At 50.9% G+C, this 19,774-nt stretch overlaps 3 protein-coding genes across 3 annotated transcripts; all 3 read right to left on the minus strand.

Moving 5' to 3' along the window:
• Positions 1–1,520: 1,520 nt before the first annotated feature.
• Positions 1,521–3,686, minus strand: PtA15_16A39 (uncharacterized protein; the record flags this gene model as incomplete). Its single annotated transcript, XM_053164085.1, has 1 exon — positions 1,521–3,686. The coding sequence occupies one exon, from the start codon at positions 3,684–3,686 to the stop codon at positions 1,521–1,523; it is 2,166 nt and encodes a 721-aa protein (XP_053027688.1).
• A 1,620-nt stretch (positions 3,687–5,306) lies between these two features.
• Positions 5,307–13,599, minus strand: PtA15_16A40 (uncharacterized protein; the record flags this gene model as incomplete). Its single annotated transcript, XM_053164097.1, has 13 exons — positions 5,307–5,698; positions 5,765–6,489; positions 6,565–7,161; positions 7,240–7,484; positions 7,557–7,859; positions 7,929–8,047; positions 8,119–8,443; positions 8,513–8,665; positions 8,746–8,976; positions 9,042–9,166; positions 9,230–11,513; positions 11,619–13,358; positions 13,441–13,599. The coding sequence occupies 13 exons, from the start codon at positions 13,597–13,599 to the stop codon at positions 5,307–5,309; spliced, it is 7,398 nt and encodes a 2,465-aa protein (XP_053027689.1).
• Positions 13,600–14,249: 650 nt separating this feature from the next.
• Positions 14,250–18,806, minus strand: PtA15_16A41 (uncharacterized protein; the record flags this gene model as incomplete). The annotated part of the gene is made up of 9 exons (XM_053164108.1): positions 14,250–15,462; positions 15,567–15,953; positions 16,034–16,163; positions 16,231–17,439; positions 17,538–17,800; positions 17,905–18,062; positions 18,131–18,343; positions 18,419–18,646; positions 18,768–18,806. The coding sequence occupies 9 exons, from the start codon at positions 18,804–18,806 to the stop codon at positions 14,250–14,252; spliced, it is 3,840 nt and encodes a 1,279-aa protein (XP_053027690.1).
• Between the last annotated feature and the right edge of the window lie 968 nt (positions 18,807–19,774).

Here is a 19,774-nt window from a genome sequence, read left to right on the forward strand (position 1 = left end):
TATGGAATTGATTATTGGAGGCGGGATTTGTCCAAGCAGTGGCGACGCCACAGGACCCAGGAAACCCCCTGTAAATGATCACCGTGACAAAAATGTATGATTTTTTTTGGCAAAAACCCAAAATGGTATGAATGGGCTTTTTTGGCCTCCATGATCAGCACTTCCAGTGTATGAAATTTTTCCTGAGTACAGGAGGGTAGTATTGAGAGATCTCGTTAGTAGCATACTCTTCAACCGGTTGTGTAGTGATAAATAGAGTTGAAACCTAGTTGTGAAACCTAAATGAAGTTGTTCAATAGTCACCTTGTATTGGATCCTATTTTTTTCTTCATTCAGTTTCTCACTCTGTCTCAACTCCTCTCCGCACAATCAGGTGTGCTTGTTGGTGTCTTGTCAGGTTGCTTGTGTGCCTCACTTGCTGGTCTTTTAAAAGGTGTGCTTGTCGGTGCCTTGTCAGGTTGCTTGTGTGCTTCACTCACTTGCTGGTCTTTTAAAAGGTGTGCTTGTTGGTGTCTCGTCAGGTTGCTTGTGTGCTTCACTCACTCGCTGGTCTTTTAAAAGACCCTCTGCGCCTTTTTGTTCTATAGGTAGTAACTAAGATGTATGATATTCCTGAGAATGCACCAGAAAACCCCATAGTCCTCCCCCCCTCAGCAGCACAGCTTGGCTTGTTTTTGGTACCCCAGTGCCCCACCTTGGCAGCACACCCCAGGTTTTCTTTTTGTACCCCCCCCCCCCCCCCCCCCCTCGGCAGGAATGGTAGGCATGGAAAATGTATGAAAATTTGGGAAATCCTCAAAGCGTACGCACAAAACGTGCATGAATGAGGTAAGAAAATGTATGAATTTTATCAAAATTCTGGATTTTAGGTTACGGTCATTTATAAGGGGTTTCCTGGGTCCTGACACCGCTGGCGGCCGGCCGGACTCCGGCCTACACAGCGGGACTACCCCGCCTGAATTGGAACCGCCACGAGCACGTGCCAGTAGCCATGGCGTTGCACGACCCAATCGGGTGCACCTGTGATACGGATGGGGTCTGGGCAGTGGCAATACCAGGCCCCGAGCCAGATGATGCACATTTGAAATTAAAAGTTTGAAATTTGTGTTCCTTAAGTTTAAAAAGTTTAAGTTTTTTTTCAGTACAAGTACATACCCAAAGACAAGACTCATGATTTGTGGAATTCAAAACACTCGGCAGAGGAATGCTCAATATAAATACTCAACGTTCCCTTGAAGAAAAGAACAGTGTTTTACATCACTATCACAAGGACAATCCATTCCAACGCACATCAACAAATTGTCTGTTACTTGATAGTAGGAGCATGTTTTTTTTTTTCTTACAATGAGTACTTGATGGTGGTGCGATTGAACAAAGGCAGAAAAGAGCGAGTGAAGAAATACAAGACAAAGTGGGTAGAAGTTAAGTATGGTTATGTACATGAATGCTATTTGAGGCGGGCCCGCTACCAATATTGCTTGCTGGTTATCTTGATGTCTTGAGTGATTTGTCGGAGTGCTTCATTTCACCGGTGTAGAGGCGTTGGGACGGGCTACAGTGTTAAGTGCGAGAGGCTGTTCAGAGCCGCCGGTGGTGGTAGTCGTACTGCCGGTAACAGGAAAGGAGTTTAGAGCTGTACTTGAAGTGCCAGTGGTTGAGCTGGTCTGTTGTTGATTATCGTTTGCTGAATTGACAGCATTGGTGGTTGTCGTCTTATCCTCGCTTCCGACATTCTCATTCTCATTATCATCATCATAATCAGTTGAAGCAGTTGAGTAACCTCGGGGGTCGCTGTTTCCGGATGATGAAGCAGAGGTTCCAACAATGTTCACGTCGACTTTGCCCGTGTTTGCATTGGCATTGTTATTATCAAAGACGTTTGTAGAGTCAGTGGTTGCACTGGTCTGGTATTGATCTTCGTTTGCTGAATTTGTCGTGTGGGTTCCTTCAGCAGTACCAGAGTTTGTCGTCTTCTCATCCTCGCTTCCAACAGAAGTTGTAGTAGCAGTGTTGACTCGGGGGTCGCTGGTTCCGGATGATGATGTAGAGGTTCCAACATTGTTGAGGCCGGCTTTGCCCGTGTTTGAATTGGCATTGTTATTATCAAAGACGTTTGTAGAGTCAGTGGTTGCACTGGTCTGGTATTGATCTTCGTTTGCTGAATTTGTCGTCCGGGTTCCTTCAGCAGTACCAGTGTTTGCCGTCTTCTCATCCTCGCTTCCAACAGAGGTTCCAGTAGCTTTGTAACCTCGGGGGTCGCTGGTTCCGGATGGTGATGTGGAGGTTCCAACAGTGTTGACGCCGGCTTGGCCTGTGTTCGCATTGTTATTACTATTGCTGTTGTCGAGGACGTTCGACTGTTGATTTCCAACACCGTTTTTCTCAGCCGATTGGATTTCGTCTTCTGACTCGGAGGAGAAATCCGGGTCATCATCAACACCAGTGGTCTTCAGCTTCCCATTCGGATCACTTGTGCCAGCAGCAGTCGATTCGGAGGTAGTGGATGTAGATGGAGTCTTGATACCCGGCTTGCCCGTGTCTCCGGATCCACCGTCAGAATAAGCAGAGGCTGACGAAGTAGTGTAGGATGGGGTACCCTTTTGGGAGGCACCGGAACCGGATCCAGATGAAGAAGAGTAGAGGTTTGCTTGATTATTGATACCATTGTTGCTCCCAGTCCCAGATCCGCCGCCAATATCGTAGGTGCCCACATTCTCATTCACTTCCGCCTGTTGATTGGTGCCGCCGTATGTCGATGGGAGGCTTAGGGATATAGACAAAGAATAATTCGGAATTCCACCGCCAGTATTGTTGCCAGCTGTGATTGAGTTCACGCTTCGACCGTCAGTGTAGGAGTTAACATTTCCACCATGTCTGCTCGGGTCCCCATATCCGCCACCGACGTTATTCAAGGTTGGGTTGCCAGACCCCCCAGTGGTGCGAGATACACTGGGGCTCAGGCCCGAATCCGATTCATCATCGTCCGTAGCGGTTGTCTGATACCCATTGAGATCTTTTCCATTTCCATTTCCGATCCCGCTACCGCCGCCACCTGCCCCACCGGTTCCATCGCTGTTACCGCCACCACCGACACTGCCGCCGCCGCCAACATCGTTTACTGAATGGGAATAGTTATCACCAGACCTGCCTGAGTTGTTTTCATCGGGTTCATGGTCGGTAGAAGCCTGCTTGACACCTCCGCCGACTTGATTCAAACCTCCACCAGTGCTGTGGTCGTCGTTAGGATAATCAACGACGGGGGTTGTTGTGGTTGCTGTTGGATTAACAGAACCAGATGAAGAGGACTCCTCGTTGACGCCGGTTTGAGTAGTGGCCGTTGACTGAGTGTCGATGGCGGGCTGAGCAGTGGTCGTCGTTGACTGAGTGTTGAGGCCGGGTTGAACAGTGGTAGTTGCATCATCGATAACGCCGGGCTCAGTCGTGGTCGTGGCCGTGGTCGTGGCCGTGGTCGAGCCCGAGAGTTGATTCAGACCGCTGCCGGTAGTCGAGGGATCCGTGCTGAGCACTTTGGTGTTTGCCGAAGTGGTGTCGGCGGTGCCAGTGTTGGACGGGGGAGGAGTAGCCTGTCTCCGGACAAGGCCGATCGGCTGGGCTTCCGAAAACTCGAGATGGACCAAAGCAATCAGGAAGCAAGCCTGGCCAATCACTCTGGCGGGGAACATCATCGGCGCAGGAGGGGATGATTAATGATAGTGGGCTGACGAGAGGGCTGAAGAGTGTTATTTACAATATTTGTACTGATGAAGTCAAGATTATGGTTAGTCTTGACGTTCGTGTGGTCAGGTGGGTCGTAGTATATCTTTCTTTCTGGAGTCTAATTGCCGAGAGAAATTATTGAACCCAACAGACACCTGTTGGGAAGCTGATAAGCTCGGCCCAGGTGGCCCCGAAGCAGCCTTTTATTGCCGACTGTGATCACACAACGGAAGCCTGAAGGTGCGCGAGGCGTTCTTCGAACGCTCATCATGGAGACAAAGCATCGGAAGATTCTGGTTGGGCGGCGCGCACAGCCATCCAGGGGAGGGCAGGAGGGTCACTAGGAAACCCGGCAGTCCCTTGCGTTGGAGCCTCAGATGAGGACGTTCCTGCAGCGCGGGTCTATGGAGTGATGCGGATATGGCCCGCCCAGCGACCATCGAGAAGCGCGCAAGAAAGCAGGCGTGGAGATGAAACAAGTGTCCAGAATAGCCCACTGTTGTCGTTCGTTGGCCGCTCAGCTGGGTCTTCCGTCTTCCGTCGGATTGAGGCTGTGGCAGCGAGTTGCCAAGCGGTCGGACGCCACCAGGGTCCGAAGAATAGAACACGCCCCTCGGATGGCTGTCAGTGTTTCATCGCTCGCCAGTCAGCCGACAAAAACAAGACAAAGTCGACCCAGCCCCTAAAGGCCTGTGGTTAGGGGTCGATGGCTTGCCGGAGGGACTTACGTTGGAACGAATTCCTAAATTGTGTAATTGATTCTGATCCCCCCTCCGCGCCTGCTTCTTCTCTTCATGCCAGCATTTTCATCCAACTTACATATCCAAGTTCCACCGTTTATGGAGGGGGACGCCGTCCCGGGCAGACGCCGGTGGCGACCCTCCTCAAGAAATTGGCGAATATGTAGGAGGGAACAGAGTCCATACGTCCGAAGCAGATCGCCATTCAAAGATTATCTGCCGCCGTTTTGCTATGCTGTTCTGTATATATATTATTATTATTACCAAGCTTAAAAGTATAACAACCGCTCACAGAAGAAAGAAAGCAAGGAAAGGAGACACATGAGAGAACGGGCCAGGGACGAGGAAGAAGGCAAGAGACAGCGCCGGCCGAGCAATCGAGAACAGGAGAGCAGAGAACAGGAGAGGAAAGGAGAGAAAAGGTATGACCCCAACAAACCAAAAAAAAAAGAGAAAAGAACCCGATTTGTATATACATTTTTGGTACTGTAAGAACAGGTCATGAGGGATAGCTATTGTTTTCTATGTTCTCCAAAGAAACACGGTTGTCATATGTATAGGAATTATATCGGAGAGAGACGAAAAGGAGAAAGCCTTAGAGCGGAACACCTAGCTGTACCGAAGTCTTCCTCTTGTACTAGTAGTAGTAGTTGTTGTTGTTCATGTTAAAGTCGTAATCAAACCTATTTATGTTTTCTTTTTGTGTGTGTGTGTAGGAAAGAAAAAGAAGAGGAAACCCCAAACAACCAAAACAATGAGGAAAGAAGAGAGCGAGGATCGGCTCGCCACAAATAAATAACGTCACTATTTCTTTTATGTTGGATGCTTGAAGGAGGAGAGCAGGGAGACTCAGTTGATCTGGACGACGTGTTTCCTGCAGATGGAGAAGAGAGCCATAAGTTCCTGAGACTTCTTGACGACCTTGAGGTTCTCGAGGGACGACGGGGTCCTCCTCTGGGAGCCAGCGTCCTCACTCTCAGCGAGCCGCTGGTGGCGGTTAAGCGGATGGCTAGAAGCAGGCGCGCCGCAGTGGCCGAGGAACTTGATGAACGCGTAGATCATCCCGAACGGGTGCGGCCGCTGGACCAGCAAGCGTTCCAGAAACACCCGCGCGATCTGTTCCTTGACAACCTCCGACTCCGTGCTCATGAAGCTGTCGATCAGCAGCGATGAGTACCACAGCGTGTGGCTATTCGTCCATCGCAGCTGCTGGATCGCGGCCACCAGTAGCAAATATCGGCCTGTCATTTGGGGGAAAGAAGGTTAGTAACATACCAACGTGAAGATTCGGATAAGATGTAGCATACCTTCGGGGTCGATCTCGGTAACCAACTGTTTGAAGACCACAGCCGAGGGACAGGTGGCGTCGTACAACGAGCCCGCCTCGCGGTCCACGCGGAGGATGGCCTGGACGCCGAGGTAGAGGACGAGGCTGTTGACGAGGGGGATATCGTAGACGGAGCCCTCAGTAGGTTTGGGCGGATTAGCCAGTCGGTCCTTGATGGATGGGACGGCGACGAGAGGGGACGAGGCGCCGGCGATGGCCTTGTCGACGAGCTGACGGACGTCGGCCTGCTCGAGGGAGTGGGTGAAGTCGGAGATGATCGTGGGACTGACGCGCGACTCCGGCAGACTCTCGAGGCTGAAGCCGGGCACGAACGGGTCGTGGAGCCGGACGCCCAAGGGGAAGGCCGCCAGGATCAGGTTGGAGAGCTGGATGCAGTGCGGGGGCAGGGCCGAGCAGAGCGAGTGGTGGTATACGGAGAGGAAGGTCGGGAAGTCGTGCAAGAGCACCAGGAAGATCCGCACCGTGCCCGTGTAAAGCGTCCGCCCGACATCGTCAAGCGTCCCCGAGGCAAGGAATGGTCGCAGGAATCGCAGATGGCCAAGTAACAGCCGATGCACAGTCGACCATCCTTCTCGATCCTTGAACATCAGGAGCTTCGGCATCAATAGCCGGTGGCTGATCAACGCCATCCATGATGTCGTGAAGCCGGGGAAGTTGGATGGTTGCATGGACTCGATAAGGTTGCTGGGATAGGAAATAATATTAGTATACACACACACATATATATATAAACATGGGTGTGTGCCAGAAAGGATTCACCTCAAGGTCATCATGACTGATTGATAACAGCTTCCCAGATGAACTTCCAACGCGTTGATATGGACCAAGAGCCCCGAGAAGAAGCGGAAAAAGGGTTTCTGCTGGAAGTGTTCGCCGAGTTCCTTGTGGAACTGGCCCATGACCATCAAGACGATGGACAGCAGCTTGGACATGTAATGCGTTTTGGCGCGCTCGATGTCGATCCCAGTAGGGTCGGTATGGTACTTGATCATCAACGAGATCAGTCGGGCGAACGCGTCGACGGGCTGGAAGATTCCTCGCGCGGCGGTGCTGCCCGACGCCTTGGCTTTGATGTAGGCATCGATGCTCACTTCCATGCACACCCGGAAGAACAGCGACGAGACTTCTTCGCCCTTCAGGATCCCGTGCGCTTGCAATGAGCTGATGAACTCGATGAACGGCTTCTCGACCGAGTATGACGACGAGTACATCCGGACCCATTCCGCAAAACAGAAACTCAGTTGCTCCCGCAGCCCGGCCTCGTCGTTGATCGATTTGATCGTCACCGGCCCCAAATCCTTGGCACTGCCTAGCGCTGGAAGCTTATCCTGAATGTTTTGCATGATGGAAGACACCCTTTAATGCACAGAATGTCAGTAAACCAGACTAGACAATGCAAAAAAAAAGTAACAATAATAATAATGATAATCTCACTTTGGCGTTGCACGACCAATCTGGATTGCGCGTTGAAGGGCTTGGATGGAATGCTTCAAAAGTCCGATAGGAATCAAGGAAGACTCTGATCCCATAACGCATGCCTCGATGAACTCGGCGACGTAGTTCATTAGACTGGGCTTGTAATCCCGGACGATCAACTTGGCCGATTGGGCATCGAAATCGCCAAGGGACACGATCCGATGTGTGATCAGCACTAATGTCACCGGCACATTGTACTTGCGCTGATGATACGAGAATGTCCACAGAAATTAATATCCTTCGAGTCCCAAAGAGAGATTTCTGGATCGACTCACCTCATCTTCGGCGTAGAGCAGCCATTGGCTGACTTCGTGGGCAACTTTTGGCGTCATCTCACAGATCTCTTCCAAGAGGTTCACAAACAGATCGCGGCCCAGCTTGGATTCGGAGCGGTAAAGCATGGCGACGGACTTTTGCGCAAACGATAAGGTCAACTGGTCTTTGAGCGTCGGACTGGCTTGGCGAAGCATCTTCAAGATCTCATTGATCAAGCCGCGGATCTCGTGATTCTCGTCAATCTCGGCTAAGCTTTCGGCGGTGATCGTCAGAACCAGTCTTTCGATCTCACTTGCCAATGACTTGAAACGGGCAGAACACGACATTAGGCAAACGGATTGACGTCAATTGGATCAGTAAAACAGACGCACATTGATGCGAACCAAAGCATCTGAAATCGGATTGATTGGGCGGTTTGCTTCTTCGGATTGACCAATGGTCAAGTTAGGCGGGTTTTCGGCCAGGGCAGGGGATCGAGTCGCATCAAGGCCTGAAAATAGAATTCACGCACAACCTTTCAGTTTGGGATGGTATGGGTAAGAACGGGTGAGTTAGACTGACCTGGGACAGGACCTTGGGGTTGAAACTGTTGATGTTGTTGTTGCTGCTGCTGCTGAAGTTGTAATTGCTGGTGTTGTTGTTGTTGCTGCTGCTGCTGCTGCTGCTGTTGTTGTTGTTGCTGTTGGGATTGCCACGAGTGCTGTTGCTGTTGTGCAGCAATAGCATTGGAAGAATTGGTATCGTCCCGGACATTGGCAAACTCCTCGTATATTCGCAGTTGTTCTGGCTCGAGACCACCTAGTTTGAGCTTGAGGGGATTGGGCAACATTCCAGAGTAATGAGAGGCGGCCATGGCAGAGGTATCCCAAAAGGCGCTGTTGGTATGCTAACAAGACAAAATCACATATCAGCTTGATTGTCAATTGCAGCCTTGGGATGTGAACGTTTCACCCACTTCGCGGTGTCTTCGACGAGCTTCATAAGCAGCTGCTAGACTGTTGTCGATCTCAAGGATAGCCTTATCCGTGGCCACCTTTTCGATCACCTGACAGGCCACGTCCAAATTATCAGCGGTCACCTGTTGAATCTCCTCATCTGAGACATTGTGCTGAAGGATAAGAGGGTGGGTACATGATGTCAGTGATGACACATCCCACAAGATAGATAACTCGGAGCAAAAGCACGGACATCTGGAAACCCATTCTGGGTTGAAAGCGTGCGAATGTTGACGAGGATTTGGTTGCGTAGCGGTTCTTTAGTGGTGACCAAAGCGAGCGAGCCCGCCAAGTTTTTGACCATCATGTGTGCCGAAGTGCGCATCTGATCTTCCTTGCCCTCCATGGCGAAGTCTTTCAAAATCATCTCTCGGGTCGAGATGTTCGCAATCGTCACTGATCGTTCCACCACTGGGCCAATGATCTGTTTCAAAAAGAAATCAGCTCGAGTGTATTATTTCAGGATTGGATTGAATGAATCATGCTCACATCTCGAATAGCTCTCTCGATAGAGGTAAAAACGACTCGCTTCCACAGGATGTTGTTATTCAAAACAATCTCGGTTGAAAATGTCATCAACAGAGGCAACTCGAGCAGGGCCTGCTTCAACAGTTCTAAATAAAACAAAAGTGATGAGCAAGAGACGGACATAGTTGGGCGACCAAAGGAAGATTTACCTTGCAGACTGCTAGCATAGCCAGCTTGTCCGTTGAGCGACAGACTATGCGAGCCAGCTGGAAGGTTATTAGGGCCCGCATTTTCTAAGGGTTGGGTAGCGGTGATGGAGGTCCCACCGGAGGGAGCGTTATTGGGATTCAGGGTGCCGGTCGCCCGTCCGATGACGTTTTCGATCGAGAGATGACTGTGTTGCTCGGCCTGCTGTTGCTGTGCCGCCGCGAGCGACCGGGCTGCAGCTTTGACTTCCTCAACCTCTTGGCGTTGTTGGCTGAGCTCGTCCTGTTTCTTTAACATCTCCGTCGGCTTGACATCCTTCAACTCGACCTCTAAGGCCTTACAGAGCACTTCGATCTCAAACTTCAGATTCAACTTCAGCTCTCCGTAATGATAGAGTTCGATGAGTAGCTTCAGGATGCCCATCAACCATGGATTCGGAGGCCTGAAGACTTTCGATTTGCTGGACTGCTCGAGTACCTTGCACACGAATGGAATGGCGACAATCAACCGGTTGGATCTGAAACCTTGGAGTAAGAGGTCTTTGAAGGCGATGTTGTGATGCTTGATCGGTAGGTTTTTCGCCAAGGTCAGTGAGCCGAGCCAAGATGCCAAGTTTTTCAATATTGTCCGATCCGTTCCTGATTTGAGTGTTTGCTCGGAATTGAGCATGATTACACACTTAATGAGAGTCTCGTTATTGATTTTTTTATACATGTGAGGGAGGGCAAGTTTGTCTAGAAATTGCAGGTAGAGTGAATGATTGTTGGGTTCGATGGAGACTCGGTGATTGACGAGGTACTTTGCAAACCAGTTGTAGTGCTCTGGCTTGATTTGGCTGGACATCTCCGTGAGCTTAGTTTCGAGATTGTTGAAAGCCAAGTTGTTGATGATGAAGAGGATCTTGTCGGAAATATGTTCCTCAGGTTCGACGAATTCCATCTTGGAAGTGATCAACTTGTGATTACTCGATCGGTCTTCCGGTTCGGTTGGACGGCCGGCAGCAGCATCCAAAGCGGCCAGTTTTTTCCTGCGACGGATTTCTCGTAAGATCAAGTCATCGTCAGACTTGATTGCAGCGAAGACGACTCGGGGATCATCCTCCCCATCCTCGTTTGCTTCCTTGGGCTTCGAGTTGTTCTCAGCATCTTCGTCAGGGTCGCCGACGATGGTCGAGAGGTAAACGTCTTTGTAATTTTCGCCATTCAGAACGGTTTTGGCGCGCAGGTAGACATCAGGATGGGTCAGTTTGAGCGATTCAACCTCGGATACGGCCAATGCTAGCTGGGGCCATTCTTCTAGTCGATTGACAAACTTGCTAAGGGCCATGCTACCAAACTCGTACCACTTGGATTCGATAGGATTCCGGATGGCATCTAGGACGTATCGGACACCGATTCCAAGAGGAACATAGCCTATTAGTTGCTCTCGGATCAAAGAACCGAAGAGTGATGCAGTGAGATTGAGCTCCTTGGACGGGTAAGTGGAGAAGAACTTGTATTCGTCAAACAGGCCGGACAGTAAGCAAGCAAGAAACTGGTGGTTTTTCAAGTCCGGCGAGTCTCGCATCGATTTGAGGATCAAGATGATGTGGTCGACCGTCAATTCGAGATCATACATCTTCTTGTAAAACGAATCCACTTCAGCCTCGATTCTCGAATCAAATGATGAGACCTGCATTCCGGGTTCGTCTTCATTACCCGGCATGAAATTCATCAGTTTTGGATGGAGCTGAATCGCCTGAGTCCGCGTTTCTTTGAAGCGCTCCAGCTCTTCCAAACTCAGCAGCTCATGATTCATGCGGATTGTCCGGATGAAAATCGATACAGTCGGGGCACTAAGACTGAGGGTGGCCGACTCCGGAAGAGGTGCTGGACTGTTGTCTTGATTGACGATCGACTGTCGAAGCAGATCGTGTTTAACCTTCTTGCTCAAGAAGTCCAAGCACCCGTTGATGAACGAACTTCCATATTGGGCAATCCGGTCACCGAGCCATTTCTCCAAGTTCAGGTACTCCCGTCGACTAGCTAGCGATGCGATGTCGATGATCATGTTGACATCAGGCTGATAGTTTAATACCTGATCGAGGATCTTGAGATCTTGGGTGATGTCCAAGACCCGAGTGACATTCATCTCGTTTTCATGATAAAAGTCTCGCAGAGCGGTCATCAAAAAGTCGGGGTCCAGTTGCCATATTCGCAGGAAAACCAGCTGATGGGAAGGGTGTCCTTTGAGGAAGGACTGGAGTAGTCGTGCCGTCAGGTCGTTATGAAGCGTCGCCCAAGGTGTCTACACACACACAGATGAGGTGGGAGGAGTGAGCAAACCGCTGTGGGGTAACAAACACACAAAAAAAAAAGAAAAAAAAGAGAGAAGGGAAATGTGCAAACTCACAGGGACTTGAATCAAAGCCATCATGACTAGTTCGGGGTTCGTTTTACAAGCTCTCTCCATAATGTCGGTTGCTTTCTCGATGATCTTATCTACCGTCTCGTCTTTCTCCTTTTGGCCTTCTTGAAACGAATATTGCGGGGCAAGTAACTTGGCGACTTCACACAAGAGTTCCTTGACGTTCCACCCACTCATCTCGACAGACTTGGCCAGAACCCTGACGGTGGGTGAGTTGTTCGATACATCCTCGGCTGAAACCACTTTTTTGCAGCTCGGGCCGTTCATGGGCGCCAGCGGATTAGGTTTGAGGGCGTGCAAAAAGGGGGAAGCGTCGAGTGGAAGGTAGAGCAATCGATCGATCAATCGAATCTTGGTATACTGATGGGACCACTTTTCGAATAGACTCGATATGGCTGCTGTGGAGGTTGCGGGGGACTGGGATGGTAGTGTGTTTTTGTGGACGGTGGGTGAAGGGGGCAGGCTGGATTGAGAGGAGGTGGAGAGGGATTGTTCTTTGGAGGAGGGAGGGCCTTGGGATGGCTCGACTTGAGGCGGCGGATTGCTCGTCTTTGTGGCCGAGGTCGGGCTGGCTCGATCGGATGGAGAGACGGCGAGGGAAGGTGCGAGGCTGAGGACTTTACCTAAGAAGCGCAGTCCCCAGCCATCGGGTAGGGTGACTTGCTCGGCGGGTTGATCGAAGGTGAATCTGATGACCTCGCTCCAACGGATCCGGTTGTTGTAGACCTCGCCGATCGCTCGGATCCAGCTGACATGATCGATCGGGAACTCGTTGCCATACTTGTTGGCGAGTTCGATCAACTCGGCCAGTTGGTCGCCCACCTCTTCGGTTTCCGGGCCACACCCCCGCTTGGTCTTGAGCAGGACGGTTTTGCAGAGATCGGCTGAGCAGATGACCGGATCGGAGCAGATCCGGTAGAGGAGGGTGATCGGGCTTGGGTTGGAGGTGAACCTGGCGTCTGCCAGACAATGGTTGGCGATCTGGGAGGTGAGCTCCTGGCCGACCCTTGAGACGATGGCTTGGACGGTCGCCCGCTGGACGGTAGCCGACCACAACAGTTCGGGTTCTTTACCGTCCTCGGTAGCCGGCACGGGGGTATCGGAGATGATGATCGAGAGCAGCTTGGAGAGCTGGATCGGCGTGAGCTCGGGCATCTGTTCGTCGGAGGCGGCGCCCGAGGGGGTATCGGATCCGACGCCGGCTGCCGGATTGATAGGGATGGAGAGGCTGTGGAGAGCAACGCCGATGGAGTCGCGAAGGATCTGGACGGCATCCTTGGCGATCTGGCGCTTTTTGGCGAGCACGCTGGGGTTGTGGCCCAGAGGTGGGGGGAGGCCGGGTGGGAGGGAGCCGGAGGGCAGGGGAGGGCCGGAGGAGAGATGGGGGAGGGAGACGAGGGGGTGGAGGAGGATGACGAGTTCGAGGCCGACGAGATGGATCTTGTTGACGAACGTCTTGAGATCGAAGGCATCCTCGGCATGGCCGCCCGAGTTGAGGCCGGAGTTGAGGGCGTCGGTGAACTTGTGGGCTGAGAAGGGGTCGCGGGCGAGTTTCTTGAGCTCGGAGGTGAGCAGTCGGAGTGCGAGCTGGGACTGGGAGGGCGAGTTGAGGAGGAGGTTGTTGGAGAGCAGATGGTTGGACTGGAATCCGAGGGCGGAGACGGAGGCGTGGATGAGGCGCTGGATGTAGAAGAGATCGGTGTCGCCAGGGTTTTGGCGGACGACCTGTGGGGAGCGAAGGGAAGAGGGCGATGAGTGTGGGGTGGGGTGGGGTGGGGGGGGATGATCGATGGGCGGGGCTACTGACGGCTTGGATCTCCTGCTGGGCATATGCAAAGTTTTCCTCGGTGAGTCCGCCGATCTTGAAGACGATCTGTGTCTTTGCGATTTTGGCCAGTTCGTTTGCCCGCTGCTGCTGCGCGGAGAGGACGGAGAGTCCAGGGGGCGGGGTGGGGGTGGTGTTCATGGCTGGGCTTGTGTGGGTTTGTGTGGGTTGTGTGGGTTGGTGGTTGTCGGTTGTCGGTGCTGGCTGGCTCGGCTTGCGGCGGAGGGGCGGACCAAGAGCCGGCGGCGGGAGGGTCCGATCCGCCGGGGGGAGGTGGGCTGGGCTGTTTTTAGTAGTACTTTCGGATGCTGGGGGGCAGGGGAGGGGAGTGCTGAGCTGGCAGCGCAGTGCTGGGCGGGGGGAGGAGACCCGGGCCCAGCGGACAGCCGCCACCCGGGGACGTCGCCACAACCAAACCCAGCCCACCACGCAACCGACACCAGCCTACATACTCAATCTACCCGCGCACACTGAGGCTAAAATATCACACTATCAACACACTATTAAATATCCTCCTTTTTTTGCTGTGGATTTTGAAGCGTACTCATCACAGGCATAACAAATGAAGTGGAAGAAACAGGCTAATTTATTGGGACATACAAAGAAACATTCATCGGAGGTTCATTTGTTGTGGGATTTGTTTTTGTGTTCTTCGTGCTAAGTACAACAATCAAAAAAATGGACAAAGAAGAAACTACATTTTGTGTGTATGTGTGTGTGTGTGTGTGTGTTTTTCGAAAGAAAAGAAAAAAAGGATGCCTACCCAACAGAAGCGTTGAGAGACGAATATGTTACAGTAGCCTAGAGTCGATCAGACCGGCTTCGATAGCGGACATGAATTTCTGGTCGGAGAAGTACGAGAGATTGGGGAGCTGGGGGGGATCGGAGCTCTGCTGCTCGTTCTCGAACACAGGCTGGATGTCAGGCGGGAACGAAGAGAGACCCGGCTCGGCCAGGCAAGGGTTGACCGATGGACCGACTGCCGACAAGTCGGCTAGCATCGGCAGTGTTCGCTCATAGCCATATGCTTGCTGCTCGCTCTCCGGCCAGGAAGAATGGGCCTGGAACGCTGGGGGGGCTGCCGATGGTTGGGGGATGAAGATGCTTTCGCCGGTCGGATGATGGGCGTTAGGCCCAGCTGATCCGTCGCCCGCCAGTGGTGGGCTGCCGGCAGGTGTCGTAGTGATGCCGAGAGCGTGCGATGGGGCATGATGACTCGTCTGCCCAGCAACTCCCGCGAGCTGGCTTCCAGAGGCATCGCGGCGAGGAACACCAGGCAACAACACCTCTGCGGGGGTGACGCCTGCCTTTCTGTTCAGGGAAGGCGCACCGAGAGCAGAACCATCAGCCTTCCTCTTCAGAGCTTTCTCGGACGCTTTGGATGGCTTCTTCTTGATGATATTTCCGTCAGCATCAGTCTCAATGATCTTTTTGGGCCTAGGTTTCCTCGGGGCTTTGGCCTTCGTTTGGCAACTGGAGTTTAATAGCAAGGGGTCAACCAGACCACTCAACCCCGTTTGGCCTGCAGGGGGATTGGTAGACGTGCTACTCTCCTTCTTTTTCCTTTTCCTCGGAGGCTTGACCGGCTGAGGAGCTAGATTCGGAAGCGAGGGGTGGGCCGGATTATTCAGATCCGGTTTAAGATCATCATCGGCCTTTCCTGGAGGAGGATCGGCTGCCTTCTTCTTCTGTGGCGTTTTCTTTTTCTGTGGGGCTTTGACGGTTTGGGGACTTGGGTTCGGAAGCGAGGAGTCGGCTAAATTATTCAAACCCGGTTGAGGATCGACCTCCATCTTATCCAGAGAGGCATTCACAGCCTCGCTGGTATCCTTCTTCTGTTTTTTCTTAGGTGCTTTATCGGGCAAGTTGTCGCTTCCTTTGCGCTTGCGCTCTTCGCACTTTTGCTGTCGCTGAAGTTTTTGGGCAGCCCGCTCTCGCGCTTCACTTTCTTTACGGCATAGCTCGTCATGCTCTTCCAACCACGCGTCTACATTGATCGTAACTCTGTAATAGAGAGTACAAAATCGCATCAGCCAAACTTACTCACGTACAATTCAAGTTTTTTTTTTTTTTTTTTTTTTTTTTGTGACAGGAAGGGAAGAACTCACGCATCGTCAATGCATTTGCAAGATTGGGCTTTCCTGCCTTTCTCGATCCAAGCTTCATTGGCGAAATTAACGCTCTCCGCGCAATTATAACCCAGGTTGAATCCAGAGTGGTAACCGTATGGATAAGTCAAGATGATCTCTCCGGGTAGATGGACGACTTTGTTCAACTGCACTCCGACAGATTGTAGGACAGAGGGCGAAGCTAGGAAAGCCTTGTGCCTCAAAAATTGTGAGCATGTTCGGCGCTCTTTGGCGAATGAAGAAGACATGAAATTTTCAAATCGTGTGTTCTGCTCCTGAGGTATGGAATACCAAAATTTCGGCGCCCCAAAATGGATGTAATTGATTGAGTATAAGTCGGCATCCTCCACGTGCCAGGCAAAGGTCCTATAAAACCAACGAGTGTTCCAGATCGAGTAAGCATTTCTGAAAAAAAATGTGTATTTAGTTTACAATGTGACACTGACGCTCTCCAAGTCCCAAAGTAAAGATAGGGGGTATTGACTCCGGGAATCTTCTTCTTCAGCTTCAATCGATTTAGCAGATTATCCAAGGTGGCGACGTTCCAATCTTTAGTACGCTCATCAAACAGAGAACCTAAGAAAAAGAGCAGGTGCATTAATTCTGATGGCAGGCTTAGATCAGACAATCGAATCAAACTAACCCATTGTGTCAGCCCCATACATAGGTGATCCCCCATTGCCGATGGTTCTCCAGTACTCTTGTTCAATCTCTCGACAGACTTGGAAAGTGTAATCCGACCTGGATGCATCGTACGGGAGCTTTTCGTAGCGTTCAACAAACTGGGCCCATTCTTCAGGTGTTGGCACGTTCTGGACGGAGCGCCTTGGCTTCTTTTTGTCATTTTCCTTGACAGTTTTGTCATTTTCCTGGACAGTTTTGTCATTTTCCTGGACAGTTTGGTCGTTGTCCTTCACGGTTTCAGCTGATGCTGGTGTAGGTTGGTTTGCGATGACACAAGACATTTGTAAATCTAGCGATTGGTCGACAAACTCGGAAATTTGATTTTCAATAGCATTTGAAAACTCAGGCTGAAGATCATGCTCGGCGGTGCAACTAGTTGCCAAGTCATCTGCTTTTGCGGGGCACAGCTGGTTGTTTGAGGCTTCGTTTGCTGGGTTTAACGGGGAGCATTGAGGCGAAATCGCGGGTGCGCCAGGTGCCGGTTTGGGAAAGTCAGGGTCCTTGGGGCTATTGCAAGCCTGAGATGGATCTTCAAGAACAGGAAGCAGTTTGGAAGCTGAACAATCAATGTGTTCCTCGGTATCTCGTTTTTCGGGTGAACAATCGACAGTTTCCTCGTCATGTCGTTTTTCTGGTCTGCTGCAAGGCTCCGGTTTGGAAGAGTCGAATTCCTTGGCGCTGTTGCAAGGATGGGTTGGATCTTCAGGAACAGGAAGCAGGTTAGAAGGTGAAAAATCAACGTGCTCCTCGGCATCTCGTTTTCCGGGTGATCGATCAACACGTGGTTCGCCATCTGGTCTTTCGGGTGAACAATTGGCAGTCTTCTGAAGGTCTCGTTTTTCGCAAGAACCATCAGGACGCTCATGTCCATCTCGCTTTTCGGGTGAGCAATCAACACGCCCTTCGACATCTGGTTTCTCGGATGAATTTCGATCAGATATGGATATATCAGCAGTCGAATGACCCTTGGAGACCTTGCGCCGACGAGGATTTGCAACCTTGTGAGAGATAGGCGCGATAGAGCTAGTACTACGACGACTACTTCTGGTCGAACGAGTATTTGACTTGTCTGGATTATCTTGGTTCAAATTAGCAGATGATGTGACCAGTGTCTTGTTCAGAAAATCCGGCGGTCGGTGCTCGTCACTATTGGCCAGGTCGTACCACTCTTCATTGTCAAGAAAGGAGGAGTTTAGAAAACTCCACATCAGCGTCAAGCTTTTTGGATGGCTACCTTCTATTATCTGGACAAAAAATCAGACATACCCAAGGCATTGTAGGTTTTACGCTTTGCAACATTCATAACCCTGAATAATCCGCGACTACCTTGAATGACCTGACTGATAGGCGATTTGATTTTGGCGTTTCTCAGCATTTGACCTTGGCCATCCGTGCGCAAGCTCTCTTTTCCCAAGTGTGGGAGCTGCCCAGTCCATTCCTTAGGCGGGATAATTTTGACGATGCCTGATCTCATTCCCCATCGATCAATCAGGTTGATGTAAGAGTAAAAATCTCGAAATTGCTCCATGCTAAATCGGATCGTGAACCCGGTTTGGAACAAATGAAAAGGATTGGGAATGTCAGCATCAAGTTGGACGACGAAAGGGTGGTTTGAGATGGTAATGAAAATGACCTTGGCTCAAAAACAGGAACTCCTCTCAATCCCTTTCGCTTTAGTTTAGGCGGTTTGATACCTTTCTTGATAGCCTCCACTTCTAATTCCTTTTCTCCGTAGTAGTAACTCGGTTTGATCTTGTCACGCTCCTTCCTTAGTCTTTCGCGTTTGGCCAGCTTTTTGGGTGACAATTGCGATTCTGATTCTGATTCTGATTCTGACTCGGACGTGTAATAATCTGGACCAGAGTCATCATCATCGTGAATGCTGGTTGATGATGAATGATTGGATTCAGGCGTGTGGTTTGGAGTGCTTGAGTTGGGCTGGATGTTGATTGAGTCGGACTGATGTGTGGAGATTGGAAGGAGATTAGGAAGAGGGGCGGGTTGGAAGTCTTCGATGGAGTGACTTTCTGAGACTGGTAGCGGGACGGGTTTGAGCTGCAACGCAACCGATGCTACAATGGAAAACGCGGATTAATGCGCTTGCTTCAATGAGCTTGAGAATAATGCAGGAAGATAAAATTACTGACAATTAAGGTGGAGCTCATCGGACGGCCGAAGCTCTTGCTTGAGTTCTGGACATGGATCTTGCTCGTGACGAGGTTCTTGCTCTCTTTGAGAACCCTCTCCTCGTGCCCCTCGAAGCTCTTGTTCTTCCGGTTTAGCGTCTGATTCTTCGCAAAATTCTGGTTGGTTTGGAACTCTTTGCTCTCGTCGAGGCTGTTGTTCAGGTTCTGGTCGCGGTTCCTGTGGAGGTTCTAGTGCTTGTTGAGGTTCTTGTTGGTTTTGTTCAGGTGCTTCTAGCTTGATTAGATCTGGTTCTTGTTTGATTTGATTTGTTTCCTGGTTTGTTGGTTGTCCTGGTTCGTTTGTTGATACTGTCGGTTTTATTTCTTCTTGAGCCTCTTGATCGTCCATCTTGATGGTTCTCGTTGGGGGTGGTCAACAGCCTGGGCTGCAGGGGTACAGGCGGTATGCAGACCACCAGCTGTGGATCGAGAGGGTTCACTTGAGATGTCACAGCTTAACCTTTCACAACTTCGTCCGCCTGGGAAAGGTCCCAGTTCCCAAAGTCCCCCTTTGTCCGACTTACAAGTCAGGCTGGCGCAAAGCGCCCTCGCGCAAAGCGCGACCTCCAAAGGAGGGACTTGCAGGTAAAGCCAAAAATTTGGCTTGAGAGCTTTCAGTGTTTTGGTGGGAGTTTTTTCCCGCGCCCCTTTCAGGTGTCTTCTTGTGTATTCCTATTGCCTGTGGTAGATTAAAGGCCCAATTGTTCTCTTTCTTTTGGTGTCAATCACCAATTATTCCCCCTTCACAAACTCCTTCCATCCCCCTTTGAAGTTTGTGATTTTTTTGTGTTTGACCAGAAGTGTGTATGTAAATTCAAAGAAGATCCATGTGGACTCAATTGAAATACAGAACTCCATCCTCCATCCACCTTGACTGCTGAGCAAGGGCAACACTCTCCTTCAAGTGTAGATATCACAAACGTGACACTACATTGAAGCTGAGATGCTCAGCTATCCACTGCACTTCAGCTTGCTGACTCACAAGGAGTGTGCGCTGTGTAAGGACAATTTGATTCAAAAAGCTGGCCAAAAGCCATTATTTTCCTGAAGCTCCCACGCGGAAAAAAGCCAATAACTCATAAGCCTCACATTGGGAATGGGAGATGCTTTGCATTGGGGTGCTCCACACCCCCAGTCCTGGGAGGCTTAGTTAAGCCAGCCCTTTGTAGCAAGACAAGTGCTGTTGGTTGAGACTAATGAAAAGTTGGGAAACATTCTCCCTTCCTGTTTGCCTGTGAGCTGTCCTCAGCTTGTGCCGCTTGGAGCAGCTTGCCCTCTGTCTGTACAAATCAATCAACCCACCTAATTTGCAGGGCA

This window comes from Puccinia triticina, chromosome 16A, assembly GCF_026914185.1.
Source record: "Puccinia triticina chromosome 16A, complete sequence".
NCBI classification, from domain to species: domain Eukaryota; kingdom Fungi; phylum Basidiomycota; class Pucciniomycetes; order Pucciniales; family Pucciniaceae; genus Puccinia; species Puccinia triticina.